General features: G+C 36.1%; 1 protein-coding gene across 11 annotated transcripts in view; it reads right to left on the bottom strand.

The window, feature by feature from the left end:
* Positions 1-2,698: 2,698 nt before the first annotated feature.
* CDC14B (cell division cycle 14B) overlaps positions 2,699-24,768 on the bottom strand; it is a 46,843-nt gene continuing 24,773 nt past the window's right edge. Inside the window, exons 6-15 of one of the 11 annotated variants that reach the window (XR_011723298.1) lie at positions 21,859-21,925; positions 20,366-20,428; positions 19,361-19,448; positions 18,800-19,030; positions 17,981-18,119; positions 17,698-17,851; positions 16,826-16,926; positions 9,224-9,341; positions 8,423-8,599; positions 2,699-5,919 (exon numbers count right to left, since the gene is read on the bottom strand). Coding sequence is in view for 7 of the 11 variants with exons in the window: in XM_071731065.1 (XP_071587166.1) it covers positions 5,896-5,919; positions 9,224-9,341; positions 16,826-16,926; positions 17,698-17,851; positions 17,981-18,119; positions 18,800-19,030; positions 19,361-19,448; positions 20,366-20,428; positions 21,859-21,925 (985 nt within the window). In the remaining 4 variants the exon portion in view is untranslated. Of the gene's footprint in view, positions 5,920-8,422; positions 8,600-9,223; positions 9,342-14,366; positions 14,513-16,825; positions 16,927-17,697; positions 17,852-17,980; positions 18,120-18,799; positions 19,031-19,360; positions 19,449-20,365; positions 20,429-21,858; positions 21,926-24,768 lie in introns of those variants that run through there. The other 10 variants (XR_011723297.1, XR_011723299.1, XR_011723300.1 and 7 more) reach the window with 10 other exon arrangements.

Here is a 24,768-nt window from a genome sequence, read left to right as displayed (position 1 = left end):
ATGCTGTTTTTAGAGGTTTTCTTGGCTCTAGCAAAGGCTCTGAATGTTGAAAGCTGTTGTGGGGAAAGTAAAGCCTAGTAACTTTTTCAATGAAGCTTCCACTGAAGTGAACTACAGTAGTCTAGAAAAGGTCTGATCAGTGGGAGGAAGGGAAGGAATCCTTCAAATGAGTGGAAAGAAGACCTAACAAACCAACATTAAATAATAGCCTACATAAAAACAGAGATCATGTTGGTGTGGAAGAGATGGATAAAAACCACCTATAAGCATCATGCCAGGACTAATGTCAGCTATTGTGAGTATTGAGTAGAGATTTAGTCCTAGGAACATGACATTTTTGGAAGAACAGTAAAAGTTGGATCTGGTAATAGCAGAACACAAACCTGGGAAGAAACACAAGTGGGTCTAGAGAGAAACTGCTTTTCTAGAAAGGCGTACACCTCATACACCTTTTGAATGAGGTGTAATGAAGAGGCTGAGCCCCTTTGAGTGCATAGACGACAAAAGAATTGCCATGCCACCTTATGGAAACAGCATCAAAGCACTGATGGAGGTAAAAGCAAACTTGCAATGGTGTGAATCATCCTTCTTTAGCATTTGCATGGTGTTCATCTTCCTGTGATTAGCAGCAATCATGTGGATCTTTTTTGCATTAGTAATAGCTGCTGCCAGGGACAATGTCCTGCTCCCTCTGTCCTGTTGGGGCACAACAAATTTGGGGTCTACCACTTTGTCCTCTTGCTGGCATAACTGGACTGCAGCACCAGGTGTAGTTGGAAGGGCTGGGAATCAGAGGCACTACTGACACAGAAGTGCTTTGTAACTGCTGCTATGCAGCAGGACCACTGCATGCCAGGGCTGAGAGAGAAAAAAACAGCAGCTGCTGCTTGGGTTGTCTGGTTTTGACAGATTGTTTAGCAGCCCTGTGCACTGGGGCAGAGTTTGACAGGAAGTACAGGAGTGGAGCTGTAACAGGGACCTTTTCTAAATGCCTTCCCCCGGTCCCTGTTGTCACAGCCCAACATTTAGCCCCAGTTCTTGGAGGATGTCAGGCTTAATACCAGGCTTACTTATTTGGAGAGAGTTGATATCAAATCCATACAGCATTTCTGATTTACAACAAAAAGTATACTGAAAACAACAAAAATACAGGTTATACTTTGTCAAAGACAGCAGCTGCAATAGACAGTTCATTCACAATAGCAGTGTGATTCCCATCACTGGTCCCCAGAATGTCATCACATCACAGAGGATGACCCTAGGTGCCAGGAAGGAAGAGAAGGGTTGATATCACCCCCATCGCGTTGCACTCTTTGGAATTCTTTGGCAGGTGTCTAGGGCTTATACTCTGCGTATTCTATCTCCATGTGCTGCATTCACTCTCTGAAGAACTGGGGAGAAACAAGTCTGCCACCTGGTGGTCCTCTCAACTGTTGACAGCCATTTATCTAAAACACAGGCCACCCTCCCTCTCCCTTGTGTTGCAGATAAAGTTAGAGCAGCTGTGGTCCATTAACACCCTGTGCCACCCCTGAACTTCACAAGCACATCACCCTTGCCCATCACCTCTCAGCCATCTTCCATTTTAGGGGCTTACTGATCAGTCACACCCCTGTGAAACCAACCCCAACACCACAAATGCAAGAAAAAGCAACAAACAATGAGTTGGTCATGTGGTACGCATTTCTCTTTTTTAACACCAGCCTCGAATATTTCTAGTGGCACATCCATTATGCTACAGCCTCCTTTTAGCTATTGAATAGGCTGTCTAGTAATTAATTCAAGGGTGGCTAAATAGACCCAAATTAAAGTTTTTTTTTTTTAAATTTGTAAAGGTGTAACTCTGGCAATACACTAGCTTGTTAATGGATTTGACCTAGGTCACTGTTTGGCTGTTTTCTGTAGAATTTTTCAGTCCTCCACCCTCCCCTATCCAGTACCAGGACTTGTTAAATTGCTAATAATATGATAGGGTTTACCTGTATTTTCCTCTGGATATCATATGCATAAACTGATGTTTTCCCAGACAAAACCCGCCATTCACTCTTCACCAGGCAATTAGTTCATCAGGAAAAGGTGATTTTACACATTCATGTAAGTTTATAAAGGATCACCTTGCAACACACAAACAGATTTTCCAACATTAGTGAAAGTTTACTTGCTCGTCAAACAGGCTCTACTTGGGGTGTGCAAATTCTGAATTTTCTAGCGTAGGGAAGGTGAGTTTGAGTTGGTCAGTATTTTTTGCTGTTGTGTTTGGAATTGGGTTTTCTTTCCAAAATGAGAACTAGACCACAATCAATTTTTATGTTAAGAAGAACTGTTTCCAAAAATTTAATTTTTTCTTTCAAAAACCTTTACTTTCATGGTAAGTAAATAAAAGCATATAGTACTTAATGAGACCATATGATCATGGAGGAAGAAGACAAATTAACTGGAATCCCACTGTGTTTTTTACTGGGTAAGAGTATCCCAATAATCCAAACACAATTACTGATGTCCAACGTCTTCTGAAATGTAGAGCCAGAGTTAACTATCATTGAAATTAGAAAAGCGTATGTTTTAAGGATTTATCCTCTAATTAAAACAGCTGAGATTCTTGCATTATTTTTTCAGAGCACATACGAGTCAGTGTGGTACAAATATGATGATTTTTATGCTGTTTTTTTAAGAATTCTGGAAATAATAGTGAGAAAGCAAACTTCTATTATTTTTAATTTTACACAATTTATGTTTACAATTTTCGCTATTCAGTATTTTGTATAAAATCAAATACATTATGCAATATTTTCAAATGAGACCCAAATGCATTGAACTACTTGATATTACAAGATAATATTAAGCTTTATCTTAAAAATACCTTCAGCAAAATAAACTCCCATTCTGTCAATCCAAGTTAAAAAAATATGATTAGAAATATACAATTTAAAAATAATCAGGATGAACAGTACTGATTAGTCAAGACCTTTTAGATCTTGATAGTCTGTACGTGAGTTTATGCAAGACAAACAGTTTGCAAACCATTAATATAAAAACTGCAGTGCAACAAACTGGTGAACATCACATTTTTCTTTTTTTTTCTTTTTTTTTTTTCCATTTTAATGCACGAGTCTCTACAATTTTTGTTTTGTTTTGTTTTAAATCGCAGCACTTTCTCTGTTGTCATACTGGGGCAAAAAGACAAGGTCTGGGTTTACATTGGAGTTAATACTGTAATGGCAGCTAGATATTTGACCAAAAATATTGCAGTATTTGAGTATGTTGCATACTTTTGAATATGAGATCAAAGGAGAATCCATGTGTCATAAATTTGGAAGAGGGTAAGGAATTTGTAAGGAAAAACTCCAATTGATGACAGCAGAAAGATTTCTTCAGCTGCTCTGTGGTTCGATGATGATGCAGCTGCCATCACACATTCTATTTTGGCACATAATACTTCACAATGCAAAAAACATTTAGAAACCAAGGACTTCATCACCCATAACCACTCTTCATTCTTGTCGTTAAGACAGCTTTGGTATGGTATAATAAAAGTGCTAGACAAAATACTAAAAATTCAGAAGGACAAATTAAGCAATAAAATTAGGCGGGACACAATGAGGTAATGAGTTAATTTTCCATATAAAGCCTATTCAGAGAGTTCAAACATAAAATCATTTTGACATCTATGTGTTCCTTACTTAGATACTGGGTGGTGGAAGTGGTATCCTGAAACAAACTAATGTTAAACATGCTGTTTTATTTTACCTAGAGTTGCTATTGTGTGTGTTTGTGCGCTTAGTTTTACTCAAATTTACTTCTGATGAACCTGAAATTGCTAATGGCTCTGCTGGTTACTTTAAAAATTAAAATTCCAATTTGGAATTTGGAAGGAGTGTGAAACAGACAAATCATTTTTAGGTTAAAACCAAAGAAGCTAAAAGATGAAGCTCAGCCAAGAGAAGGGCAAAGCCATCCACAATAAACAATTCCAAATCTTGTTTTGACGCTCACCACACTAGTTTCAACCCTTCTGCCTTCCAAGATTTTTTTCAAAAATAAAGATTCATATTTGCACAATGTATTGTGGTTACCTGTACTTTAACTTTCAGGTAAGTGGCTTACTTTAAAAAAAAAAGAGAACCAAGAAATTTTCATCACTGTGTCAGAATGCATTCTGTCCCTCCTTTTTCAGTGTTGTACACCTAGATGGAAAGAGTGGTGAGGGTGAAGCAGAAAACAAAAGCATTTTGGGGATGAGCCCTGATGGTTCCTTATTCTGCACCATACAAGCCTCTGTTTATCTGCTATTCATGATTCAAATTTTGACAATACAAACTTGAAGATCCAACCTGTAAAGTCACTTGCACTTTTCACCCTGCTTCCCTTCCCATCTCATGCCCCCAAATATGTGGTTATTCAGATTGGCTATAAAAAACTCAACAACCTAACAGAAAGCATAATTTTAATTTAAAAGATATAGACTGAAATGTAGACTGAAACTTGACTCTCAACCTGCCCACTTACATTCATAAAAGCAAAATTTTCTCCCTTGCAGAAGTGATCTATACCTTTAACATTTCCTAACATTTTAGATCTCTCAATTTCTTCTACTTTCTACTGTAAGTGTCACTAAATAATAGATCTACAATAACATACATAACATATCACTCTATAATATTTAAGGCCATGTGGTAACAGTCCTCATCTGACAGATATGCAGCTATAAACTTCAGTTGGCAGACAAGGGTACACTTCTAAAGCCAGCATTGAGACTTCATAATGTGAAAAGTGATATTGAAAAAATGATGCCAATGTCTGAAGACAGTCTTGTAGTGGAAAAAAAAATGCGGTCTCAGACAGGCTCTTCTGATAATTGCACTGCTTTTTAACAGAGGTAAGCTGTAGTTTTTATAGTGTTAAGTACATGATAAAAACTGTATCTTCCCAAGTTCCACTACTAATCTTGGTTGTATTTTCCCTTTTTTGCGTGCTGCACTCATTAAGTGTCTCAAAGCTAAAAAACTGTAACAGCCATGAGTTATCAAGTGCAGAAATAAAACCAAGGAAAAATCCTTAGCTTTTAAGACATGGTAACCTGAAGTTTCACCTAAAAAAGTTGAGGATAGGGGAAGAAACAGTAATGAAATTTTAATATGATAGCACTGCTTTAAGTGGTAAGATATTTTCCCTCCCCCTTAAAATCATACTAGATTTAAAGCAATTGCAACAATTTAAAAGAGACACAGGTTGTGAACAACTAAAAGTCTATTAAAAACAAGTTAATTGCTTAGAGTTAGTATTTTCAAAACAAACAAACCACACAACCTCTGAAAATAAAGCACTCTTTGGTGGACAATAGTTACTTTGTGTACTCAATGCTGTGGCTTCATAAAAAACTTCATACAAAATAAGAAAGAAGAGCCAATTAACAGTACTGATACTATAAGAAGAAAGCTTTCATGGTTAATACGCAGTCTCAAGTCAAGACTTGAGCCCAGTCTGAATGGAAAACACAGATTTATATATTTAAAAGCTCCCCACCATCTTTTAATTTCTGGTGGTCAGCAGCTAAGTGATTGCCATCACAATTATACACATGCATCTTACATACTTGCAAGCTCTCTCTTATAGAGAGCTTAAGTATTTACACCTGAGTCTAAATGTACACAGATTTTGTTGGTTTAGTTTGAGGAAGTGTTAGAACATTAGGAGCATGTCTACCAACTGTCTTATTGATAGTTGATTTTATTCTACAAGTATGGAAGAGATCCTTTTGTTTCACTTATGCTGAAAAATGGAGCCAGAGTATTCTTCCTTGAATTGCATCAAGTCCCATCGAGTTATATCCCCATGATTATCCTGAATATCCTCTTCAACACTGATTGCTTGTTTGAAATTTGGTGCAATACTGTTCTAGTCCATGGGACGGACTGGCTGCTGAAATAAAATAAATTTGAGGAAAAAAGTTACACATGAATTCCACATGTATCTCAAGCAAACATTTCAGACTAGGTAAACAATACTTCAAACAAGATAAAAGTCACTGCATTTAGGAAGACAGCAATGTTGATTGTAAAGAAAGCATGGACTGGTCTGGTCACAGAAAAGATGAAGAAAGGTTCGATTTCATAAGGAAATGCAATAAAAAATTAAAAATACCATAATTTCATTAAGCACATTTGCAGTAAAGCATTGCTTTTCTTTTCTTTTTTCTTTCACTCTGAAGTATAAGACTGCAGGGAAAGTGGAAAGAATAGTACAGAAACATTACTTTTTTAAAGCTAGATTTAAGATTTAGATTACATATAGACAAGCTCTGAAATGCTGAATGTGATACTGTGTTTGAACAAGGGTGCAGAAGGTTGCTTTACAATTCCTAGCAAAGCAAAAAAGGCATAGGAGACTTTTAAAGCATATTAGTCTTTCGTAAGGTTTTGTAATATGCCTCTCTGGTTAAAAGACATAAAAGCGTACAAGAATCTTATTTTCTCCTCATACCCCCTTTTCTTTTTTTCTATTTTTTTTTTTTTTTTTTTTTTTTTTGTTGTTGTTGTCATTGTAATTTTACCTGCATTCTATTAAGCATCTCTACCTACCAAAATTCCTTTACCACTCAACAATTAATTTCTGATCAACTACTTCCTATATACATAATGCTAATTCTCTTATGTGTGGCAACATGGAAAAGAGTACTTCATTTGCATCTTCCTGTGATTAAATTGGTTTGGATCTGATGTATACATCTAAAAACACAAACATGAAGTTCTCAGTAATTGGCGAATTTACAAGGAAGACATCTTAACCTAGAGAAACAAGGGTTTTGGGATCCGTTGCAGGGTTTGGTCTGGTTTGATAATGCCCTAATTAGGTAATTTCTTGCAGTTCAACAAATGTATTATTTCAATCACAATATATAATGTTATATTCACCGGTACTGGTCTTTCATAGATGGCAGCTGTCATCTAGAGATGTTCCCCAAAGGTAACGTGATGGATGTTATTGATTGAAATTCCCTACACTATTTTTCCAAAGCCAGTATAGAGTGTTTCAGACACAAATGGTTGTTTTGGCTGAAAAATCATTCTGGGACCATTTATGATAGTGTCTCCAACAGAATGAAGGATGAAGTGCCAAATGAATTACCCATCTCTGCAGATTATACTCCATTAGGATGGGTGACAAATGTGATTCCATCGGCATTAATAATTGTCTAAAATTACCTAAAGCATCAACAAATGAGATTAATGTAAAAATACTTCACGATGTTTCCACTGGAATATATCACACAGGAAAGTGAAAATATGGTTCATAGTGATGTCATAAATTCAAAGAAGGCAACAAGGTCTTGACAAAGACAGAAGTTGGCTAGGTCATGATCTCAATTTTGTAATAATAATTATTATCCTCTAGTCTGCAATCCAGTTTCTCTGGAATAGGTCAATTAATTTGAGCATTATGAGGTAATGCCAACTGCATGGACTTCAAGAAATGAAAATAAACTTAAAAGAGATGAAAAAACAAAGGGATGTTTAAAAAAAAAATTAAAAAAGAGAGAGAAAGAGAGAGAGGGAGTGGAGTTTTACCAAATGCTACAGGAAAAGTGAAAGAACACCTATTAGATTAACAAAAAGGTACTGCACTCTAGGTCCATGAAATTGTACAGTCATACCGAAATTCCATTTAGAAGGACAGTACTCAAGTGACCCTCTCAAATGGCAAGATAATTAAGAACACCAGAACTTTGACATAGCTATTTAAGATAAATTTGAGTATTGGATCCAAACTTGAAGAGACTGAAATTCTTTGACCTTGAAAGTTAGAAGAAAAGAAAGAGTATCTCGAAAAAATACTGGGGAGAGAAGTTTTAGAAAATCCCTTAAAACATGAAGTCATTTATGAAGTTTGAGATCAACTTGATCCTTGGTTTTTGGAGTCATGAATCTGGAATACACCTATAGGATTTATTTCAAAAATTTTTCTATGAACTCTACTTAGGGATGTTATTTCATTCTAAGGATAGGTAACTTCATCTCATGCAGCACAAAGATCAGTTTGGATGTGTGTTTTCCAAGGAGTGAAAATGTTTGTTCAGATGTGCTATCAAGAGTTGCAAGGAGCTTAAAACTGGGAAAGGCATAAAGAATAAAGCCAGCAGGGAGAATCCCATCAGTCTGTTTGATCAAAAACTGATACAGTGAAAATGGTACAAATGGAGGAAAAAAGCCAACCCAACAAACAGGAAAACTCCAAGAAATACTTCAGATTTTTAGTAATACTTGTAGTCTACCACTAATTTCCACTGCTTGATAGAGTGACTTTTTCATAACTTCTGTTACCTTAAATGTATCAGAATGTGGAAGGGGGAAATAATGCTCTGTGCAGAAAAAACTGCACAAGAACTTGGAATTTCCAGCAATATTTATAACTCAAAGTTAACTACCTCTGATATTATTTACCACCTTTTACTCTTCCCAACAAGTCTCTTCAGCACGTGACAGTCCCATTCAAAAGTTGTTCAATATAAACACAAGACAAATTCTGTTCAGTCGTAACCACTGGAAACTGCTTGGAAACTGTTTTAAGTTATGCTCCCAGGATCTTCTTTCATAATGACCTGCTGTAGAAGGGCATGAACACATGCACACACACAGAGAAACACAGTAGCCATATATATGGTCCTGGAACAAAAGGTACTTTCAGTCCTTTTAAATCCAAATTTAAAATGTTGTTAAGTTTTACTGAACAAGTTCAGTTCAGATTATAAATCATATTCTCAGAGAAAAATCTCATACCAGTATAAACATGCATCTTGTACACTTTACCTCTCCACTACTACGGCATTTCAGTTGTCCATAAAATTATTCTAAATTTTTACTTACTGTACTGAAGAATAATTGACTCAGTGATATGAACAACTTGTCCACCTCTTACTCCATGCAGAGGTTGAGTAAAGAAAGTTGCTTTTTAGTTGCTGAAATCTCTCACCTTCAGTAATCCTGACTCACATTAGGAATTACAATATAATATTCTCTGAGCTGGCAGACTGAGCAACATAAACAGATGACATAAGGTTTAAGGTTCCAGATATTGTCAGTATGTGGCATAAACCATAAAATTGTTTCTCCCATTGCTAGAGGGAGGAACTGAACTGTGGAAAAAGCTCCTGTCAACAACGTATTTGGTGGCTCTAAGTAATTGCCTAAAGAACAGTTACTGGATCTGCAAAGAGGGTAACTCTCACCTTTTTTAAATGTTTTTTTCTTGCAGCAGACCTGGTAGTTCTTTTAGTAATGTCTGTACTGTCAGAAATGCTAGGTTCAGAGGTTTTATTTTTCTGAACACTGGACTGCAGAATTACTCTGAAAAGAGTAGGAAAAAAGAAAGATTATATAACCTGAAAGTTTCTAGGAAAATATTGAAAAGAGGGTATTACAGTTGCAGTAGAGCTAGCAAATGTGAACTAGCTTCTCACAAATCATCCTGAAAAGTAAATTGTTCTTCCTGAAACATGTCCTTCTCTTCATAACATCTTTGTCACAATTACAGTAACCCAAGTTGTTTTATTAGGAGAATAGCTGTTTGGTTTGTTGGGTTTTGGGTTGTGGGTGGTTTTTTTGCTTTCAGAGAATGGATTAAATTAATGGTTTGAATTTCCCGTTATGTCTTTGGAAAACAAAAAGCCAAGCAATTATATTTTAAAGTATTGCAACAAAACAAAATGAAAAGAGAAATTTTGAAGTATGCAAAAAAACATGCATTAATTTTCCAGACTGATACAGAAAGCAAATGTCCAACTACATAACTCTGCATTGTTTTAGGGATTCAGAGCTAAGAGTAATTAAGCAATTACTGTTTTCTTTCCCCCTGCTGTTATCAAACTAATTTTCAGGCACTTCAATGAGTCTATCTGTGTCATCAGATTGTATTGGACTGGAAAAAAGAACCTTCATAAAGTTGTATACACTGCAGTCTGGTTGAATAATATTAGATCTGAAAAACCTGTTTTCCAGGAATCCTTAGATATGAATATAAAATGTTACCTTTTGGAGTGAAAATGGACTGACATACATGTGAGAAAATATAGTATTTTCATACTCAAAGAACACATTCACCAGAAACATAAGTAGAAAAAAAATAGCTTATGCTTTCACTTTTCTATATGGGATTGATACCAGAATTAAAATATGCATTGGAGATAACATAATAACATGCAAAATAAATTCTTTATAGCAGTGAAACTGATCAGCAACCTTGTTTATCACATACTTCTAGATTTTTAGCAAACATATGACCACAGAAGCAGAAAGTTCAAGCATTTTAAATTTCTATGGAACGAATCTCTCTTAGTTTTTCAGATTTGCAAAATTTAGTCATTTGTTTTGCAAAAGCTCCTCCAAGATAAAATACAAAATTGCAAGGGCAATTACAATCAACATGGAAAGCAAACTCTACTATAAACACAACACATCCAAATTTGGAGGAATCAGTTATTTGAAGGGTGAAAACAAAAGCTAGATACTCTCAACATTGGATGTTTCTGAAGCCAACACAAATTCTTCTAACAAAAAGTTCATTTTCCTTGCATGTCCAAGGTAAAAAGGTTCAAAATCTGGAAGTTCACTTCAGAATTTCTTAAATACACATATATTGTATCTCTCTGTATAAAACATATGTAACATACATACAAAAGACAGCAAAAGTTATTTGAACATGATGTAATGGTAATAATCTTTCTCTTTTAGATATCCAGTGATAAGATAACATCTTTCACAAACACTTATTCATCTTTTCAACATATTATAGGTAAGTCCTTACATCTGACATAATTTCATTTTACCTGCTCAAATCAAAGAAAGAGGTTTTAAATAGGAAAATTACTCATAAAAATAGTCACCATATATCATTGCACCTTAAAACCAAACCAACCACAACATCATCCTCTTAAGAATGCTGTATATACCAGAGGGTAGGGAGAGAAGGAGCTGGCTTGTGGGGTCAGCTCAGAGCCAGCTGTGAGCATGGCAGAACTTTTAATGTCACCTGCTCTTCTGCAGATGTCATTTGCATTTCAGCAATACACATCTTCACATGGCTACCCAAGAGGAAAGGTTTATGGAAATCTCTATGAACAAAACATTTGCTGAATGATCAGACAGACATGTTTAAAGCAGACTAAAATCCTAGAATTCCAAGGCTGATAGAACCTCAAGGAAAACTTACGAGGTACCATTTACACCATCATCTGATATGGTGCTACAATTAAACAGAGCCAGAGTTGCTGTCAAGCCCAACAGCTGCCAACTTAGAAGTAACAGTGCTATCAATCAGAGCTTTTATTAGAATGGTACTGCATACATATTTAAAGTAAGAGAAGAAGCTATCTTTAATGTATGTAATTTTTATTCATTGCAACTAGACTAGTAGTAAAGTAAGATCTTTAGGACCTCTTTGTTACTGCTTTATAGAAGTTCATATAAAATAGTGTCATGCTGTACATGACAACAACCAACATCCAGAAGCACCAGCAGAAAGCTAATCTGATATACAAAAAGATTTCCTAACTCAATTAAATATGGCCTCAAAGGAAAAAGCAGAATGTTTCCTGAACACAGGCTACAGAATGCAGTAATATGCATGCTACTTAAGTAGGTAATCTATACATCATAAGAGTTTTTCATCTCCACTTCATCTGTAACGGAAACATCACCTGGAAGTTCAGAACTTACTATACTTTCCAAACACCACAGTAGTTTTATACACTACTTTCTTATTCAAGCAAATATACTTGCTCTTTAAGAAATAAAAACCTGGTTAAGTGAAACAATGTTTGGGTAAGTAGCACCATCTTTTATGGTTCACGACTCCATTTAACTGAGAGTGGGATGAGGTACACTACCAGGACAGAAAAGCCCAAACTCCCCCAACCCAAGACAAAACCCACAAAATCTGAAATGCCAGCAAGGTAATGTATCTTGAAGGGAAATTGATATACACATCAAGCTTTTTAAAAGGAAAAATAATTTCAGTATCCTAGGGATGGATGAGGGTTACAGGGAAGCATATCTTCTTTGACTTATGATGGGCATTTTCCTCTTGCCTAGGCTACTTGTTTTACGAAGTCTGTCAAATGCAATATTGCTTTCTCTTTCATTAGCTCATGCTGTTTAGGAAAAGAGGTCTGAGACTTCTACCACTGTTCCAAGTCATTGACAGGCAACAAATGACTGATACTCTTCAGTCTACAAGGCTCTACAGCCAAGAGGACTGACAAGCTAGTCCCGAATGATTAATGATTAATTTTGTATTTTAAAACACAAGGGACGCTAGGTGAGAGAATGTTAGTCTAGCTTTTAAGGAGCGACCTTACAGTAGCTTTCCAGTACCTGAAGGAGGTCTACAAGAAAGCTGGGGAGGACATTTAGTGACAGAAAAGTGTTAATGGTTTTAAACTGGAAGAGGGCAGATTAAAGCTAGACATTCAGAAGAAATTCTTTAGTGTGAGGGTTGTGAGATACTGTTACAGGTTGCCCAGGGAAGTTTTTCCCCTGGAAATGTTCAAGACCAGGTTGGATGGAACTTTGAGCAACCTGGTCTAATGGGAGGTGTCCTTGTGCACAGCAGTGGCATTGGAACTAGATGATTTTTAAGGTCCCTTCCAACCCAAACCATTGTATGAAAAGCATTTTGTCTTCCTGGACATAGAAGAATATTATTGACTGTCAATCCTGGATATGAGGCAGCAGCACCAATAACCCAATTGCTTGCATTGTGACACATTTATTGGTCTTTTCTCTTTCCCTCTAGAAAGGGAGATTTTAGACAGAACACAGAAACTGTAAACAAAAGAAAGAATGATAGTTGAGTGAAAGAGATCTTGCAGTACAGGAAAACAAAGGACAGACTGTTTCATTTTTTTAACCAGTGTTTTAAGTTAGACTTTTAGTCTGTGTTTAGAAATCTGAGGTCTGACATCTAGAAAATGCTGTGAGAAGCAATACTGCAACATTCAGTGCAAAACTTCGAAAAAAAAGCCTTTAAGTATGTTCTTTGACAAAGTACCAATGAAAAAAACCCCAAAACAGTTAAAGTGATCAGTTAGAGGTTTTGGGTGGACTTTTTTTTCTCCAAAAGAATAAACTAAGATGACTTCAGCTAAGACTAATAAGGTAACTACATTGTCCACAAGTCCTCTAAGTTCTCGTTCGTTAATTATTATGTCATTTACTTTAGCAGAAAGAGTCCCATGATTATTAAAAGTATGGATAAAAAAAGTTGCAAAGACAAAGGTAAGAAGGACAGAAACTCAGCCTTAACGTTCTGCCATGAGAGAATGCCTTTTCTTATTTAGTACACCAGTGTAAAACACCTTTTCTTACCTATCTTTTCCCTGAGAACAAAGTTTTTAGCCAAACCATTTAGCTTTTACCATAGTGGTAGTGGAGCAGTTCCAGGGAGGCATGTACCAAGCAAACACTTCTTGTTTGGGTTGCTTGGCAGTTCTGTGTGCTGCTAATTTTTGTTTGGCCAAAAAATGGAAGTTGTCATTTGATGAAAACATTGCACATTTTAAGTGGAAGTGAGGCACAGCAATCCCTGAAGCCACTCTGACAAAAGCTGAGTGGAGGAAGAGTGAGAACTGTACTAATGGAACTAATATGTTTTAATGTTTTTAATCCAAGTAACTTACAGAAGGGATTTAACTAGTTTCATAAAGCACTATTTTAAAAAAATGATGGATAACAAAGAAGATGAAACCAGACTGGCTGAATAGACAAGTGAGCCTTGACCTAATACTGCAACCTACCTCAATCATCTATTATGTTAAAAAGGGAAAAAGATGTCCCATTTTACAGCCTCTTATGGCATATTATACTATCATCTCTTAGTAAAAAACAAAGATGTATAGATAGTTCCAACAAATTCTAGCTCCTGGCACTTCATGTGAGTAAAACCATCCTTTGAGAAACTAAGCTCATTTGCAAGTTCATGCATTTCAAAGTAAAGCTGGAGCCAATATCTCCACTTGCAATATCCAAAAGACAGGATCATATTTTAAAGCAGCGCATTTCCTTTTTTTTTTCCTTTTTTTTTAATGTAGTTTTCCTTATATACTTTTGCTTATTTGCAGGAGCATGTGGAGAGGAAAGGCTTCAAAATTACAAATTATCCTAATCATAAAAGCTCTGAAGCTTTTTGTATTGCAAGCCAGCCATAAAAATCATGTTTTATAACAAATAATACATACAAAAGTACAGCAAAGCCAGAGCAGTGAAATTTACACTTGCAACAAAGCCAGCAAGAAACATGATATGAAAACATGCATGTAAGAGACACACTGGACAGAAATCATGAGTTATTGTAGAGAAATGAAATGGGACACTTACACAGTGGCTCTCTCTCAGAGGGTCCTGATGGTTACTATGTTCTTAAACCATCTAGACAGAATAGCAGCCTGGGCAGAAGGGAGCCACATACAATCCACCAGATGACAATGCTACAGAGTGTAGACACCAGCATGGCTAGGAGCCATCTAAAAAGGGGTTGGAGGGGGAGGAAAAGATGAACAAAAATTCAAAAGCAAAAGCTACTGATGCATTTTAGCTTGCTCCAAGTTCTTCAAAATCATATTGTTCTATAACCTTTGCCAAGGATTTCCTTGCTTTCTTTGATTGCAGCAATCCATGCAACCATAAATTGCTGAAAGTAGTATCCACAAGTTACTGGAATCAAAGCAAATTTTCTGCAATCTCCACTGTAGTCTTCTCCAAAGAAAGTCTATCTCACTCTTTTGAAGATAAGTACATGCTGCAGCAGTACATCTCTAATCAATTACTGCCATCCCTTCTGTAGTTTGATCAGCCTTTATTAATATATCCTACTTCACAATCATTTGTTTTATTACACTAGATTAGAGCAATCAGTTTATAGGAACAAACAAATTATGTAAACACCAAGATGATGAAGTAGATTACCTTCCTCTGTTCAAAGTAGCAAAAGTTAATTTGGAGTTCTTTGCCAAAGCTGCTGAATATTGCTAATTAGAACATACACAAAATATTCATTCATCAAAACATACAGAGTTTATACAACCAACTTCAGTAAACACTAACAAACATTACAGACAAATCCCTCAAATTTAAGTCTTAAGTAATGCTTCTAGCGCATTTTGTTTGCTTAGATAAAATTAATCTGGGACACAATTAATTATGTTTAAGAGACTGAACTAAAAGGGAAAGATTGATACCTCTTCTAGTAGGAAAGACTTCTGACTAAACTAGGGCAGCTAATATTCCTAGTGATATTTTGGTTAAATAAAAGAAACACTATGTAAGAATTCATTTTTCATTAAATTATTTCAGTAAAAGCTGAAAACCATATACATAACTCAAAGAATAGGATGGAAACCTTCCTGGGTTGCAATGCAAAAATAGTTATAAGCTCTAGATCAAGTATTTTCCTTCTATGGAAATATAAGCTAACTGGTTTTAACCAGAGCAGCCGTGTTGCAAAATGCTTTGTGAATGGAATAGTATTTTAATAATTGATAGGCTTTCTCCATATTAAGACAATGGCTCTGGACACATCATCATACAGTCTGCATTCATTCTATGGAACATATATAAATGACATCTTTCACAGCCTTGGTTTACATGACTTAAAGTACCCTCTAGGAAAAAACATTATGAAATAGAAACTGAGGCACAGAAACTAGTGTGTCAGAAAGCTGTTTATGATTGTGCTATGTGAGGTAAATTAAATGATGTGGGTTTTTTTTTAATGTCAGTTGGGTACTGCTTTTGTTCTCAACCTGTTGCTTCTTATATGATTTCCTGTGTAAATTATGGGCATGAAAAAGAGAGGATCTTTTAAAACAAAAGCAGAAAAGCAGAATGCATACATCGTGATGGATGAGGTTTTCCAAAAACATATTCATCTATCTTTAGTACATTCTTACTTCATAACTCTCACTTCTTCTAAAATTCTGATGACACTGTTTGTTCTTAAAAAAAAAAAAAAAATTGTCATGATTCCCGCACACCAAAAGCTAAGTTGCTTTTGGTCTGTGGCCCTACTGCTGTATTACTTGCAAAAATCTGACAGCCAGGGGTCACCATTCCTTTCCTAGAAATCAAATTGCATCCATACAATTCTTGCACGGAAGATGCATTCTCTTGCAATTTATTTAAGGGTAGACAGAAAGTTTTTCTAACTAGAGTTGCTACAGGTTACAAATGCAAAATGATGATCATTCTGATGAATTTTCTTTTACAGGTGGAGTTTCAGTACTTGTCTGAAAAGAGACTTGAATACCAGGGTCCCTGATAGAAATGCACTCTTTTTAAATTTATTTAAATAGTGGTACTCTCTGCCTTCCAGCCATAAGCCCGAAGAATTTAGCAAATGTTTCTTTCACAGGAAGAGTAAATGAAAGAAACCTAAAGATTCTTCTTTTTCTTCTCCTTAGGTAGCTGACCTTACCTCAAAAATCAGCACATACTTTATTTCAACTGATCAAACACCACCACATGGAGCCATACTCTTCCATTTTTATATTACTACCATAAAAACCAAGGGAATGTTCAGGATTAAACTAAAAGTAAAGCCTCCAGAAGTAGTATGGGAGCTTGTAAAAAGCAGACTACTGGAATCAGAAAACAACACAGAAAACTAGACAGTGAGTTACACAGGTCTTTAACCAAGTTCTCCTACCTTCGTAGCACTCACTAAGCCTTCTGAGAAACGGTGAATCTTGTGCATGTTTCAAATAATTAAAAGCAACCTTGGAAAAAAACTGTTGGGCAGAAAGGGAAGTATGAATAAAAAAATTCAGAAACTGACTTACGCTAGTGGAGATGCAGCTGGAGCTTTTGCCTGCCTTCTACTTTTCAGAGCACGAAGTTTATCACCTTGTGTTACACAGTTTGTTTCATCTTCATCACTGTACTGGATAAATGCAAGTAGGGAAAAGACAACCCAAGATTAAAATATAAACACTTAGACATTTAAGAATTAATCTTATTTGAAATCTTTAGGTTGGAATTACCCCAGAAGGAAAGTATGCCAGCATAAAATCAATAAACACAATTCTGTTCTTTCCAGTTTTTGTTTGCTGCTTTTAATTGTGTAAACCATTAAGTGGTGATGAGAATTACATGCATAAGAATGTTGTCCACCTTTAAAACAGTGGAAACATATTATCAAATCTTTGCTTGGGTACAGCACAATCTTCACTCAAGTACAGCATTTCCTTCCTTCACTTGCTTTTTTAAAAAAGCAGTACCATTTTTTTTTAAAATGCATCATTAAAAAGTATTAGAGAAGTTGCAGTTACTTAGAAACATAAACTAGCAAAAAACCTTTAATCCCTTCCTTTTAAACTCACACAATGAAGCAACAAATAATTCAAAACAAAATCACAGTGGTTTTGTTTGCAAATCATGAGTTCTTTTTTGTTCTAATATTCAGCTAATCATTAAAGTATGATAAAGATGTTCCTACTTCGCTTCTATATTGCACTTGATTTTTCATACTTGTTGTCCATAACTTCCACACACTCCTGTATCCCTTGATACAAAAAAAAAAAAAAAGGCAAAGTGGAAAAGAATCTGATTTATATAGTTTTACTGTACCCATAGATTTCTTCAGAACTGCAGAGATTCTCAACAGCAGTTACACCTTTTACAGGACAATTTTTACAACTTTTATTATGGTTACCAGTTCACTGTCCCTTTGGATGGTTCTTCTTCCCCTTGTGTCATTAATTGAAATATCATCTACTCCTGACAGAATTCTTGTTACAGCAATTTTATGGTTTCCTTTCAACTTCGCACGGAAAATATCTCCTTCTGTCCAAAGTTCTGCCTGTTTGCTACCATAAAATGGAAAAAAAGAATCCCAAAATACAACGAATTAACACCAAAGGTTATTACATGTACAATATAAGAAGGAAAAGACATATCAGTTTGGTTTTGAAATAATTTATAGTCAATTTACTTACTCTCTCAGAAAGTGCTGTTGTGGTCCAATCACTGAACCTGGTCTATTTATTCTAATCCAGGCAATAGTTTCAGCAGCTGTCATCCGATAATGCTTCATAAGATAACAAGCAATAAGTGTACCAGTTCGTCCAAGACCAGCTGCATAAGAGAAAAGAATGGCTTCTTTTATATACCCGTCTTCACCTGGAATTTGCTGCCGCTACAGACATCATTACTTGGAAAAATACAGTATTAAACATGGTGTGGGAAGGGAAGCAGTTTCTCAAGAATCACAGAAGATTTTCTCTTTATACTAGCTGTATGCATTGGGCATGCTCTGAATATCTTTTCCTTGGCAGCCTAACTCTGGAGGAACAAATATTCAGGGCATGCCCAAGGTAACTAATATTAATGGGTTTTGAGGGATAAAGGCTTCTGTGGTTATGGAAAAACACCTACACATTACAAGCCATCTCTTAAAAAGACTGCATTGGTATTTTCAAAAGTTTATGGCTTGCTATATTTACCTGTTCAGAAAGACCAATAAACCTTGCTAGGACTTCAAATTCCTGCTCATAAGTGTCCTTTGAAAGTCCTAACACATACTAGCAGGAAGAGCTGTTAATATTGGCAAGCTCACTTTTCCCAATCTCATTGTTGGGAACAGATTTTTCTGGAAGTTGGGAAACATTAGAAGATGAAGTGAAGAACAGAAGCATAGAAATAATTGGTATGGAAATTGGCAGAGATGTTCATAACTAGATATAAGAGAAATACAGTGCACAATATCTCAGGAACTCTGAGCATCGCCTGTAATATAAATCAGTTTTATACCATACCTTTGCAATGAACAGCTATAGCACCTTCAGCATTTTCACAAATATTCAGAAATGTTTTAACTATAGTATCACTAGGTGTGCTTCCATCAGCAAAGAAGAGGTCAAAATGTTCAAATCCAGCATCTATAAATCGTTTGGCATCATACAGTTTTTTGTTGAGGCGTATTATAGTGGTGACTTTATGCTTCCTGAAGTATGGGAAATAAGCCTCAGGAGCATGGAGGGGATAGCCTATTTGAAAACAGAAGAATAAAAAAAGAGAAGAAGACAGTAAAGAAACAAACCAAGATTCAAAAACAAGAGAGAAAAACACTTTCAACACAGAACTGGTGTTCAACATAAACAAATAGACTAACCGAAAATGGAATTTTAACATAATTACCTAGGTCAGATACAATTAAACCAAGCATTAAAATTTTACTGCCAAGATTCTTATAAAAGAAAAAGAGCCAAGGAAAAAACACACTGTTTGAGGAAAAATTTTTAAAGCTTGTTCTTACTGATAACAATCAACTAAGAAAGCAGTGGGCTTGTGTTCCCCACCTCCTTTTTTAAGCATACCATTCTCAATTTTACTTCTTGAATGAGGTCCACTGAAGGCAATGAATTTGTTTGGTATTATCCAGTTAAAATCTCCATTTTCTGCTCTCTGTCAAGAGAAAATGCTTGGTTTATCATTATCCCTGTATTTTCAGCCTTTGCTTATTGTTTCAAAATACATGCTAGATAGAAGTGATGTACAGTTTTTATAAAAGGATGTTAGTTGCCTACTTTTTGTTTCATCGTGAAGACGCCAGATGCTCTCAACCTCACTTTTTTGTCTGAGTTCTCCTCTTTCTAAATACCTGTTTCAGAACAATATGCTCTTCATCTGAAGGGCAACTTCCAATTTTAATTTTTATAGGTACCTAAATTATGATCTTGGCCTTATCTCTGTTCACAATTTAAATAATTATTTTTTAGATTCTAAGAACACAATTTTCTCTTTACAGATAACTGGGAGTTTTGGATTTCTGAGACTGCATATTGCCAAGATTTGTAGTCCTTCATTTTCACATTCATTTTCCACGTCCATAAATTTATTTTATAGGTTTGGAATTTCCCAGCCATGTCTCCTTCTTTACGTCAAAGAATGTTATTATCCATTTACCCTGTGCTCACACATATGTACTGTAGCTGCTCTTTGGAATTCAGTCAGAGGTGGACATGCACACCCTTGAGTTTCTCATCAAGACTGCTCAAGAATATGCATGACCTCTAAAAGGTGGCCAAATAGCCACTCTCCTTCCAATATAGCCAATCACCTTCCAAGGTCTTAATAATAATGGAAAAAAGTGTTTATTTCCATTTTGGTTTTTGCTTTGCCCCTATGTTTGAAGCTGACTATGTTCAAATTTGAAACTTGTTATATTCTCTCTGATCACACAGCTTTATTTAACAATCAAAGTTTAAAGAGACAAAACAGAAATGAAACCTAATACTACCAAAACTTCAGCACATATTTTAAACAATCATCTTAGCAGTAGTAACAGCAAACAAATAAGAATACTGATATTGAACACTTACTTCATAATGCTCATATTCATTTACATCAAAAGTATTGAAATCCAGGAAACCATATTGCAAAGCCTAAAATTCAGAATACAGCTGTTAAAAAGAAAGCATCTTTTCAATGTAGACAGTTTATTACTCTTAGATTACTAAGAGCCTCCTGTTCTGATCTTTCAGACAGATTTCTTCATTTGTTTGAAGAAACACAGATCAGCTCAGTCTTAGTTCAAAGCAGGTTTGTAAATTTTATAAGTGAAGTTAGACAAGGAAATTTCTTTCCTGTTTTCTTGGAATCACTGAAAAATTCCAGACTACAGAAGCATTCAATCTCTTTATTACTAGTATTACACATAAAAAGGAGAAGAGTAACTGGCAAAACTTATATGTTGAAGTGAGTATATTCTAAAGTCTTCATTCAAGTACTGCAAATATATTTGAATGTTACTCACTCTATTGAGATGCTATTATCTTCATTGATTTTAAATTGTTTGCAGACAGACAGTTCTAAGCAGACCCTAGTTTTGTTCCTTATGTCCTGTAAGTATCCACAACCATTATATTTAATATTGTATAAAATGGTAAATATTTGGGTAACTGGCAGTTTACCCACTTCTTAGACAAGGAAGTACAAAGACAGTCCTGTATCTTCAGACATTTAAAATGCTACGTTCTAATCTCCTCTTTCTTTGAATAATCTTCTGTAGTCTTCCTTGCTGCTCACTGGTACTAAGAAGAAAACCAATTGACCACTCTTGTCCTACAAGCAGTCAAAGTGAAAACATCCGGAAAAGCTGAACATAACAGATCTGCAAGAAGCAGGCTTAAATCATAAACACCCAGTATTTTGCAGAGATGCCCATAAAACAAAAGACAGATTAGCTGTAGAATTCCCAATTTCACTACTCTGATTGACTAAATGATTAACAAAAAATAATACACAAAAATACTCCTTTCTTTCAATGTCATGTTATTTCACAGCTGTATTTGCATAAAACACTAGATTATGATAATGCATAGTACAAAAGAAACCAATCATTGCCTTCTAACATTTGTTCTATTTGTATTATTAAGGCAAAACCTGAAGTCATTAGCAGATGCTGCAAATGCCTAAAAAGCATCACTAACTAATTCAAAACCACCTTAAAAGATTGTATTCAGTCTAAAATGTAATACCAGAGGGGCACATAATAAACCTGTCACACAACTCCTAAGGATTAGAGGTGTGAATGGCTGTCCTGAAAGATTAAATAAAACTTCTAATTCCTTCCTTAAGATCTTCACTAGCTGACTATGTAAGTTATCAGTTGACTTGCAAGGATGCTGTAACTATAAGTTTTGTTACAATGCATAATACATAACAAAGTAGTCAAAAATTAGAAAATCTGCTACTGCACATCTATAATTCTGTATGGCCAATCTATAATTGGATCCTAACTTTCTAAGCCTTCTTTTTCTGCTGGGCAATCTTAGCTAAACTTCTGCAGTATGAAAAATATTGTTTTACTGACCTTGTTGATTGCATGGAAACAGTCTAGCAATGTCAGGTGAAAACTGCAAGTACCAAAGGAAGCATCCCTATAATGTATGATAACCAAAAATGAGATAAATTTACCATTTAATCCAACTGAAAGTAAATGAAAATATTTCTCTAAGATACTTCTTAAAAATTGTTTCAAGATAATTACTATCACAGTAATTATATCAAATTATTGCTTCCTTCCCCCCACCTTGCATCTTACAATAATAACAAAACATAAAATGAGTTAACAGATGATCCAAGAGTAAGATTTCTCTTGTTATAATTCTAGTAAAGCTGTCATATTCAATTTTTGACATGAACACTTAAAATGTCTTGTTTCAGTATTCATGTCAACACAGAACAGAAAATACAAACGGCTTTTGGCAAAAGCTAAATTAGTATCATATTTTAGCATACACTCTTAGAAAGTTTTGAAACACATTTGAAAAAGTCCAATTTTGTCTTCAAACTCCCTTTAAAACAAATGAAAAGAAGATGCCATGCCTATGCATTCTGTGTGTATACAGCATCTTAATGAAATTGTCAAGATACACATTTGAATAGATATATTGAAAGACCTTCTTTAAGATACATAAAATAGTCTATGCCTAAACATGAGGATAAACTGATTTTCCTTAAAAGCCCTTCATTTGACTCCAGTTTTTAAAATATTGTTGATCCAAGAATGACATCGTCTTAGTAAGTGACTGTTAGTAGATTTCATAAGCACTGTAGAATAAACATGCTACAGGAATACCACAGCCAAGTAAAAATCAAATAAAACTAAACTGAATCTACATCAAAGAAGAGTATCTCTTGGCAGAGCACCTTCTTTTGAGACCATGCAGTCCTCATCAGCAGAGCATCATTAATGTTCAAAAAAACGTATATTTCAATAAAATGACTCCACAAATCATGTTCAAATTTAAACTGAGAGAAGGAAGAACTTCTGAAGAACCTGTATGGGTGTCTCTATAATTTCTTTATCCTTTTATTCCCTGAAGAATCATTGTGAAAGGTAGGGAGAAAAATCAGCAGAAAAAGGATATAACAGAACTCTATTCAGGTAAAAGAGGGGACAGTTTAAAGTGATATTGCAGTGTATGTCTGTTAGGGCACCTGACCAGGAAGATCAAGTGAATCAGGCCCTCTACAGACAGACTGGAGAAGCCTCATGATCACAGGCCCTAGTTCTGGGGAGCTTGGACCACTCCAATATCTGTGGGGACAACATAGCAGGACATCCCAATCCAAAACGTTCTTGTAGTGAACTGGTAACAACTTCCTCCTTCAAGTGATACAGAAGCCAATTCAGGAATGCTGCTCGACTGGACCTCAAGATCCTCCACAAGGAGTTGCTCACTGGGGATGTGAAAGCTGCAAGGAAGCCTTGGCTGCAGTGCCTATGAGATGGTGGAGTTCAGGATCCTGAGGGCAGTGAGGAGGATGAAAAGCAAGCTCACTATCCTGGGCTTCAGGAGAGCAGACTTTGGCCTCTTCAAAGATCTGCTTGGAAAAGGTTCATGGGATAAGGCCATAGGAGGAGGAGGAGCCAAAGACAGCTGGTTCAAAGATCACCCCCTACAAGCTTAAGAGCAGTCAATCCCTATGAATATAATGCAAGCAAAAATGGCCAGAGGCCTGTGTGAATCATCAAGGAACTCCTGGCCAAACTCAGAATTTTACAGGAGAGAGGGTGGAAAAAATGGGAGGCAGCCTGGGAGGAAAATAGAGACACTGTCCGAACATCCAGGGTTCAGAAGTTCAGAAAGTTAAAGCCCAATGAAGTTGAGTCCCTCATCCAAAGTTGTCAAAGAAACACAGACTGCTTCTGCACATACATAGATGACAATAGGAAGATTAGGAAACATGTGGACCCACTGCTCAATGAGACAGAGAATCTGGGTATAAAGGACGTGGAAATGGCTGCGGTACTAAGTGCCTTCTTTGTCTCAGTCTTTACCAGCAAGATCATAAAATGAGTAAGAAAGATACACTATTGATGGAAGAGGATCATGTCAAGGAACACTTCTGTAAAATGGACACCCTAGGTCCACAGGCATTGATGGGATGCACCCATGACTGCTGAGGAAGCTGGTTGATGTCATTGCAAGACCACTCTCAACAATCTGATTAATCATGGCAACTGGAAGAGATGTCTGAGAATGGCAGAAAGAAAATGTCACCCTCAAGTTCAAAAGGAGCAAGAAAGAATCCCCAGGGTACTACAGGACAGAGTGAGTGTCATTTCAGTCCCCAGAGAGCTGATGGAGCAACTAGTCTTGGAAACAATTTCCAGGCATATTAAGAAAAGAAAATAATAAGGAGCAGTCAGTATGGATTCACAAAGGCAAATTCATGCTTGATCAATATAATAAATTTCTAAAAGGAAACTATTGTTCTGTAGATGAGGGGACAGCAGTGGATGTTTTCTGCTTGAACTTCTTCAGTAAGACCTTTGACAATATCTCTGTAACAAGCTAGTGATGTGTGGGCTGCTCAAGCAGACAGGTGGATTTGACTGGGTGAATGGCCAGGTCCAGAAGTTCGTGGTCAGTAGCACAAAGTCTAGTTAGATGCCAGGAACTAGCAGGGTACTCCAGGAGTCAATACTGTGTTTGATATTGTTCAGCATCTTCATTAATGATCTAGATAAAGAGGCAGAAATTTCCCTCAGCAAGTTTGCTGATGACACAAAAGTGGGAGGAGGGGCTGACACACCAGAGGGTCCTCCACAGGCTGATAGGAGCCTCATGAATTCAACAAGGAGAAATGTAACATTCTGTACCTAGGGAGGAACAACCACAGGCACCAGTGCACACAGGAGCCTGCCCGGCTGGAAAACAGCTTCTCAGGAAAGGACTTGGGTGTTCTATCGGACACAAGTGGCACATGAGTC

Source organism: Heliangelus exortis, chromosome Z (assembly GCF_036169615.1).
Source record: "Heliangelus exortis chromosome Z, bHelExo1.hap1, whole genome shotgun sequence".
NCBI lineage: Eukaryota > Metazoa > Chordata > Aves > Apodiformes > Trochilidae > Heliangelus > Heliangelus exortis.
Note: the sequence above shows the minus strand (reverse complement) of the source record. Positions and strands in the feature narration are given on the sequence as shown.